Here is a 9531-nt window from a genome sequence, read left to right on the forward strand (position 1 = left end):
ACATTGAGCCTCAGTCCATACTGAAGGCTGCAGTCCTTGACCCTCTGCAGCAAGTGCATGAGGTCCTCCTCAGTTTCAGCAAGCAGGGTTGTGTTATCTGCATAACGCATTGTTAACAGCTTTCTCATTAGTCAATAAAATTTGGAAATTAAAATAGTTGTCATTTAAGAGTATAGTGGTAATTCACATACACAAATATTTACAAAGGAGCTAACAAATTAAGATATTCAGTAAGAGTTGGTTCTCCCAGAAAAAGGCTTATTCATGTGAGTTTATGCATAGTTGAAAGTCATTCAAGGTGAAAGTAACATATTCTGTTTCCGTAACAAGTTGAGGTTTTTATAGCATATGTCTATTAATGTAAGTTGTAGCATTTTAGTAGATTTCTTGTGATTATGATCATAAAATAGAAATTTTTCTGTCAGCTGTAAGATACTGTGCCTTCTTCAGCAGTAAACAGTGTGGCAATTTAAATTGCAAAGCGACAATTTTAAAAAATAATAGCTATATAAAGGAACAGATATTTACAATTACTATAGACTCACCATAATGTAATATGTAATGTGCATAACAACAATATAGAAGGGTACAGACGTGTTGTACAGATGAGTCAAAGATGATGAACAGGATTTGCTAAAACTGTAAAAAAAATCTTGGTAAAAGATGTGGCAGGAAGACTATAAATTTTTTGGAAATTTTTCCCAGTTTTTATTACAAACACACCCACACATACTGTTCCCTTTCTGTTTCAGAGTGGAAGCTGAACATGAAATAGGGCAGCACATTCATTGCTATGTTACAGCTCTTGCTGCTACAGCTTTTCTGGAACAACCCAAGAGCTTTCGTCCTTCCCAGTGGATAAAAGAACACAGTGAAAGACAGTCTCTGACCAGAAATAGCCTTCGCCGCCAAAATCTTACCAGGGATTGCCACTCTCGGCAAGTCAAGCACAATAGCTGGGTTGTTCATCAGCCTTGCCCACGTCAGTACAATTACTAAGAATTTCAAGTTTTGTTGGTTGGCTTCTCTTGGTTTGTAGGTGTGTGTGTATGGATGTACAGTGAAGATGTAGTCTCTTTACAGCCAACTGATGACCAATCACATAGTTTTATCAGTGTAAAGTTTAGACACTATCCTGAAAACCATTTACGTGCTTGTGTATTGCATAATGCCTTTCTCTTAATATTTACTTTTTTTCTCATTCTTTTCCAGAATGTTTTTGGAAACATATCAATACGATTACAGTGTTGGGTGTTTGGGAATGTCTTTAAGCCTATTAAGGTGTATTTATGTTAGCATCTTGAAGACATTTCTTCCCAAGTGAGAGAATAGGCATCTTTCAGTTTTGTTTTTATTTTGTATTACTTCATCATTCTTTTAAGTAAGCAAAAATTTATTCTCAGGGTCAGCTATACACTTTATTGACCAGTACTTGATAATCTTTTCTGTATTTGAGTGCATTTTTACACACACTAACATGAGCATTAACAAATGTGATAGTTGCCATGGATATAATGGAATTATGGCTATACTTTTTTAAAAAAATGAAAACTTGATTTCTGTATGTATGGTTTGGATTGTTTTGTTTTGTTTGGGTTTTTTCCCCCAGTTAGTCAAACAGTTCATTTTGGAATTCAGGTACAATAAGTTTTGGTGAACAGTGTGTTTAGTAATTCTGATGTGACTCTGTGACGTGGTACAGATATTACAGGTATCCTGAGACAAAAGCATTTGTTTAATATACAGAAGGATTAAATCAAACCTGTGAAATTTTATTTGGGAAAATGTCTATAACTCACCCATTAGCCTAGCATTTTAAATGGTTCTGATTATTCTCCTGCTACTTTGCCTACCTCCCACTTCACATCAGCTCTATGTCCAGAAGTACTGTGCCTGGCACTTGTTTTCGTATCTGCCCAAAGAGAAGAGATAGACTTTGTATTTCCACATCCATTGATAAATCCCCCTCTGTGGGAAAGCCTGCTCTGCCAAGTAGCAAATATGGAAGATTGAAGTAGGTGAGATAAAAGATTTTCCAGCATTTAAACAAAGAGCAATAAGTTAGTTTCCCGGAGTTCATTCTTAGTTCTCTTGGGCTTCAGGCCAAACCTTTAAACACTTTTGACCTCTCTTCCTTACACCAGGAGGGGAGTAATATTTCCCTCCCTCAGAGTTGTTGTGAGGACTGTATACTGATGTGAAGTGGGAGTGTGTGCTGCCCAGTATTGGACCCTGTGTGAAATTCTGAGGGCGTCTCTACTGAATTGAATGATAGCAGTGGGGCCTGTGGAAATTTTTTTTCCTTACCACAACTATTCTTGAGAGTGTTGGTGCTAATGAGTCCAGGTTCAGGGTTCAAGTCACACATAGGCCAGTTAACTTGACACAGAAAACCTACTCCTTCACCTCTAGCCTGTCACTTTATATTTTAGCAGTTGTGATGGGTTTTTTTGAGCCATTCAGATTCACTGATTTCCCCTTCATGTTAAGCAAACTCATCTTAAAATCAAAAGCACAATCTACTGACAGTAGTATCCCCTTCATAAACAGCTTATTTTTCCAGGTCCTCTGCAACTCTTAATAGTATACATCTATAAAAGATTTTCAAGGGGGAAAAATGCACATAGTTATGTGAAGTATTCTAGTTTTCAGTAATCCTGTAGCAGTTTGGTACAGGGTACCATGGGAGGCTGTTCCTGCATCCTCCCCTTCAGTGAAGAGCTAGCTGTGCTCTTTCCTCACTAGTCTAGAGTCGTTGGAATAAATGGTGTTGCTAAATTGTTCTTCCACTTGAGCTGGTAATGTGCCAGGAATGTTTCTTTAGAACAAGGGTCTAGATTACCCCCTTCTCCCTCCATTCCCTTTTCATTTTGAGTACCCCTTTATTTATTTGGTTTTTGTCCTAGGGGCCAAGTCTGTAAAGTTTTGTCAAACTGAGCTAGAAGCTATTTTGTGTTTACCATAGTTGGGAGATAGGTGATGTTTTTCTGAAAGTGTATTTTATGATGTCTGTTTTAGGGCCGTTTTTTTGTAACTTGAAAATATACCAGCTAAATATTTTCTGGATGCAAGCATCTGAATACATGGGGGCTCTTCCATACAGTTATGAAAGTCATTAGTACTTATTAGCAAGTTAGTACCTCAAAAGAGAACAGAAAATCAGCCCTGTGTATGAACTAATTTGTATATAAAACTGCAATGAAAGGTCTTTTTTACCTTTCCCCCAGATTTCCTGGTTCTCTAAATATATTTACATCTTTATCGGTTGTACTGACTTTTTGTTTGTCTTATCTGGGCCTAGTTTTGCGCCCAGAAAGCAAATTATTTCAGCTGTTGGGAGTTGTTTCCTCTCTTGCACCTCCACTCTCACCCAAGAGTAAGAGTTACCACACCAGTTTTTATATCATCCTGTCATTTAGCAGTATCAGAAGTTTCTGTCTAAAATTGGGACCTACAGGAGTTGAAGAAAATGGTTTACATAATTGAATTGAAGTTCTTTGTCCTTAGGTGTTCATTTGATATCTGCTATGTGAAAGATATAAGACCACAACCAATACTAAATTATGCTGATCTGTTAAGTATGTTTTTTAAACTTGGCCAAAATGTATTTTGAGTTATTTTTTTGCTGTTGTAAATAGCAGTTTGCAGTGGCTTACCTTAGTGTATATTATTTAAAATGTAAGCAGTGAGCTATAACACCCTCTGGATTTGGTAGCTATGACAGATTCTAAACTGATAACATAGAATGTTACTTTGGGAGAAGTCTGGAAGACACCCATGCAGTGCTTTGCGAATGAGTTTCTCAGTTTTTACAGTGCACCATGTTTTCAAAGTTTGTTTTTGTTAATACTGTTTCTTCCTTGACTAACTGAATTATGTACTGCCCTATAAACTGAAGGTGAGCCATCTTTTATCATCTATGGCAATGCATTTATACGATTGCCTGTGTGTGTGAGGAGAGGAGGAGGATCTGCAGAAGTGCAAAGCAATTGGATTTTTTTATTTCCCATTGCAGGGAGGTTTGGTCTTCCCTAACATTAATTTTTCTGGTCCCAGACTTATTTTTCCTGGTTTGCAAACTGTTCCTGTTTACATGTTCTTTCTGTTGTGTCAGTACTTTCATTCTAATGAGAAGACAGTTTGCTTAAATTGAGAGGACCTTTCAGCATTTTCTTTTTTCCTTCCCAAATCTGTGAAAAAGAGATTTGTAACTTTCATGTCTTCACTGAATCTAACTTGGTTATTTTTTCCTCCTCAAAGAAATAATATTGCCTCTATATGCTCTTAAGAAAAAGAGCTAGGAAAGGTATTTTTGTGATGACCCCCATTTTCTTTGAATTACAAACAATAAAAATGAAGGACTCCAACTAGAAGATTAAATTAAAGTGAATAGTGGAGAGCTTATACATTTCCAAATACTAGGGTTTGGTTTTTGTTTTGTTTTGTATTTAGATTAATTTTGAGACTGCTCCTTGCACTGGGAGATACTAATATGTATCTGTAATGTTACCTTAAAATTTTTTTTATAAAGTCCATACATATTAGCTTAATTCTTTTAAAAACTGGGCTGCTCTCATAGATGGTATTACTGCTATCAGCCATGCTGATGTATTGTAAAAGTCATCCCTACCCACATAGTTTATGCTTAAAATGTTATATAAAATGCTTCATTTAGGAAAAAAGCAATGGTGTCAGCCTTGCCATGTAACAATTTCACTTGAAATTTGACACCACTTAAATAGTTAAGGGTGGGAAGAGAAGTGTGAGAAGGCATACAGATAAGGATGTCTTTTCTTTCTTTCTTTTTTTTTTTTGCAACAATATCCTTAAAGTGGGAGAAGTTGTTACTATTTGGAGAAAGGCAGCTTAAGTGGATACTGTTTTGTGTATTAAGAAGTTTTCCTTTTTTTTTTTACATTTTAAATTGTGTAATTGTTAATTGCCCGGTTTTGCCCTGTATTTGCTTGGAGTTTTAGTATTTTATTCTCTAATTAGGTGGATCTCTAAAAACCAAACCAATAAATACTTGGGGAGGTTAGATGTGTATGTTTTCAAGCTCGGTGTGTAAGAATTTTTGCTTTTTCGTTGTTTTCTTCCACAGGTTTTGAAACATGATCAGTAATCACGTGTGTTATTTTTTTAAAATGGTTTTGGTTTTTTAAAGTAAAATTGTGAACACTTGCTTTTCAAGGGCAGGGCATCTGTTAATGGATATTGAATAATATTGTAGCTTGTACAATGTGCCTTGTTAATGTGTTTCTGAACACTTTTTTCCAGCAACTTGAAAACTCAAAAGGGACATTTGGTTAGGCTATATACTGCAATCTATGCATAAATGGCAGCTTGTTTTCTTGAGCCACTGTCTAAATTGTTTTGTTTCTGTTTTTTATAGACATTTTTATACTGACTGATTCATAGATGATCAGTTTTATATACAGACTGAACAAATACAGCATTTTGCCAAATATAAGTATAGCATTGCTTAAACATTGTGTATTAATACGAGTTCTTTGTAATTGGGTTTAGTGGTGCCTTTTGCACTACCTGGAAGTTACCATTTTTAATTCTGTCAGTAAATAAAATACCTTTAACATCACATTTGTCAGATTATTTATCATTAGTCTTAAAATTATATATAACTTAAATGTTTTGCTATTTAGTTTTACTTTTCCAAAATATATTTAATATGCACGTATTAATTTGTTCCTTAAAATCAAATTGTAATCTAAAATAATGATACATATTTTAAAAAGGGAAACATAATTTGAGTGTGACACCATACACCACCTAAATTAAATACACAAACAATGGTTCATAGGTGTTTTTTTTTAGGCTAGCTCGGAAAAATGCAGGCACAATCTAACAAAAATAAGTTTGAGCTGTAAGATCTTTGCTTATGTTCATTAATGTCCCTTATTAGGGAATCTCTGTAAACATTTAGGGCCCTCTGGCATGGTGGTATGGAATTGTGCTGGTAACACAAAGGTATGTGATTCAAATCCACTAGCTGCTCTGTGGGGAAAAAATGGGCAGTCTCCTGCCATGCATTTAACTGCCTCTGAAAACCCACTGGAGGGTCAGCTAATCAGTTGGTTCTGACTTGACAGTACACACTTGTGTAACGTCACATGTATGAACCCTTAAGGAAAATTACATTCTAGATTTGTAGTCTATCATAAGACAGATTATTTTTCTGTCATTTTTATTCATTATGCCCCTTTCACTGCAGAGCAAGTAATTGAAAAGATTGTGCTTTTGATCAGCTACACATTAGTCTTCAAACTGACATCATTGCTCTTCAGCATTCGGAAGGGGTTCCTGACAGATGACTTCCCAAATACAGTCTATTGATATCTTGCCTTCTGATGCCAAGGATGTTGACTGTGGATCCAAAGAATAGGAAACTACTGCTAATTTCGATCTCTATTCCAACTATCATTTTATTGCTTATTGGCCCAGTGGTGAGGATTTTTGTTTTCCTGATTTTGAGATGTAATCCATATTGAAGCCTACAATTTTTCTCTCCAGCCATCATTTCAATTCCTTTTTACTTTCAGCAAGCAAGATTGCACCATCTGCATAAAGCAAGTTACTGATGGGTCCTGCACTTTTCCTGATGCCACATTCTTCATACAGTCCACCCTCTAAACGATTTGTTCTGCATACCAACTGAATAGGCATAGACCAAGGATACAGCACTGATGCAGTGTTCCTGATTTTAATCTATGCAACATTCACTTGCTCTGAGCTATTGCTGTTGTTGAGTATCACTGAGTCAGAACGAACCCATAGCTGACCCAAGTTTTTTGGTTGTTTTCCTTAAATAAAACTTTTTCTTTTATGGCGAACTCTGGTGGCCTAGTGGCAAGAAGCTGTACTGCAATCCCAGAGGTGTGGTTTGAATCCACCAGATGCTTTGCTGGAGAAGGAGGGACAATCTCCTCCTGTACAAGTCAGATCCAATTTGATGGTACACACACAAAAAAAATAATAAATGTTTTTAAAAAAAATTTAAGTAAAATTCTTTCATTTATAATCCCCCCCAGGTCCATGACAAAAATATCTCATCACATATCCCTTTTAAACAGTTTGCTCCCTCATCTGTTTCAATGCAGTATACATTATTGAGCTCATCTTTCTCAGTCTTCCCCCAATCCCAATGTCAGTCCTGTTTTACAACAATGGCACCATGTAGTTTTTGTCAGTTTGCGACTGAGATACTTCACTCAGCATTTGACAGTACACACACACACACAAATTTTAAAAATTTTATTTTATACTGGCTTACTTAAAGTTCATATACATTGTTTTCACAGTGGATCTTTCCCATTTCCTTTCCCCAGCCTTACCCTCCATCCATCAAATTGTGCAACCTTACGACTACACCCTCCCCGCCCCAACCCGCAAGAAAGGTTGAGAACAAGGATGAAATAAGGTCATGAAAATTGACCTGGAAAGGAGATATTTGAAAGTGCCTAGCCTGATTGGTTGCTGAAAAGTGTGTTTACTGAGCCCACTGACAAGGTGACTCAAATATCTAGGATTCGGTGGCTTGATCATATCTCAAAGGCAGTGACTGCATGGAGTTAAAATGGAGGTGTTTTGTGGGGACAGGTATTCTCTAGATACTTCACCTGCTCCATTTCCCTCCAGACTGCTTATCAAAGTTCAATATAGAAAATTGATCATCTGGGGGATCTTTTTAAAAATATTCTGGTCCAGTAAGTCTGCAGTGGGGTCAGAGAGTCTGCATTTCTAGCATCTCCTAAGTAACCATGCTTACAGAGCCCACTTTTGAGCAGCAAAGGCTTTACCCAGTGGTTTTCAAATTTCAACATACATGAGAATTGCACATACTTGGGGCATGTTGCTAGGAGAGGTTATTCCTTGGAGAAGGATATCATGCTTGGGAAAGTGGAGGGATGGCGAAGGAGAGCAAGACCCTCAACCAGGTGGGCAGACGGAGTCACTACAGTAGTGGGCTTGAGTGTGTCATAGATTGTGAGGATGGCACACGATAGGACAGGGTTCAGAACTGTTGTTCATAGGGTCAGTAAGAGTCATGTTTGACTCAATGACACATAACACCAATCAGAATTCACAGAGGATGTATTAAAAAGGAGATTGCTGGGTCCCACCTCCAAAGATTCTAACTTAGTAGTCTGGAATAGAACTTGATAATGTGTTTCTAACAATTTCCAGGTGCTGCCAGGGAGCTCACGTTGTGAGCTGTTCTAACATATTGCTGGCCTTTATCACCCAGGAAATTTGTCTTTTATTTCACAGAGACAGTTCAGACTATCGGAAGAAGACCTAAGTCAGCTCCTGTGGTACACCTGCCCACTACTGATAGATGGTACTAATGAAAATAGTAGACTCATTATTAAGAAAAACATTGATAGAGCACAGATTTACTATTTTGTGACAGTTAAGCATTCTTTTCATAAGGGAGCTCTGGTGGCTTAGTGCTAAGAAGCTGTGCTGCCAACCCAAAGGCAGGAAGTTTTGAATCCACCAGCTGCTCCTCAAGAGAAAAGAGGCTCAGCCTTCTCCTATGCAATTTACTACCTCTGAAAACCCACTGAAGGGTCAGCTATGAGTTGGTTCAAGCTCCATGGTACACAACATCTAATTATTGTTGTTAAATGCTGTTGAGTTGTGTATGGCTCCTAGCGACCCTATGAACAACAGATCTGAACCCTGCCCTATCCTGCACTGTACTTATCATCCCTGACAACATTTGAGCCCAGTGCCACAGATAATATCAATATACTTGATCGAGGACCTTCTTTTCCTTTGCTAACACTCCACCTTTTCCAAACATAATGTCTGTTTCCAAGGAATAACCTCTCCTAACATGTCCAAAATATGTCAAACAGAGCTTTATCATCTTTGCCTCCAAGGAACACTCTGGCTGCACTTTCTCCAAAACACATCTGTTCTTTTTGGTGGTCCATAGGCTATGCAGCACTTTGCTCCAACACCACAACTCAAATGCATCGATTCTTCTCCTGTCCTCTTTCTTCATTGTCCAGTTCTTAGATGCATAACAGGTGAATGGAAAAACTGTGAATTCAATCAGACACATGTTAGTCTTTAAATTTCCATCACTGCTCTTTAGAACTTTAAGAAAGATCCCTAACAGTTATGAATCCATTAGACTTTTCCAATGCTGTATGTCTCCTGATCTGACTGCTAGTACCAAGGGTGTTGACTGGATCCAAACAAGATGAAATTGTTGACAATCTCAATCTTTTCTCCACCTATCACGATGTTGCCTTTCAGCTCAGTGGTGAGGATTTTTGTTTTCTTGATCTTCAGAGTTGGCTGTAGTCGTCGATCCTCTGCAGCAAGCACTTCACGTCCTCCCTCACTTTCTTTAGAGGTCTGCTATTTCTCTCTATGTGATCCATGGTAATTTCAGGGAGTATGGTTCAAAATAGGGAAGGGTGTACACCAGGGATGCATCCTGTCTCCATACCTTTTCAACATGTATGCAGAGCAGATTATCCGAGAGGCTGGGCTCTATGA

General features: G+C 37.6%; 1 protein-coding gene across 1 annotated transcript in view; it reads left to right on the forward strand.

Annotated features, from left to right (window-relative positions):
- Nucleotides 1-1032, forward strand: part of TP53INP1 (tumor protein p53 inducible nuclear protein 1) — a 7269-nt gene extending 6237 nt beyond the window's left edge. Inside the window, exon 3 of the mRNA XM_006884577.1 lies at nucleotides 753-1032. Within this exon, the coding sequence (XP_006884639.1) occupies nucleotides 753-999 (247 nt within the window). The 3' untranslated portion in view covers nucleotides 1000-1032. The remainder of the gene's footprint in view (nucleotides 1-752) is intronic.
- The last annotated feature ends 8499 nt before the right edge of the window (nucleotides 1033-9531 follow it).

This window comes from Elephantulus edwardii, unplaced genomic scaffold (genome assembly GCF_000299155.1).
Source record: "Elephantulus edwardii isolate Elephantulus edwardi_28Jun2011 unplaced genomic scaffold, EleEdw1.0 scaffold00036, whole genome shotgun sequence".
Classification (NCBI taxonomy): Eukaryota; Metazoa; Chordata; class Mammalia; order Macroscelidea; family Macroscelididae; genus Elephantulus; species Elephantulus edwardii.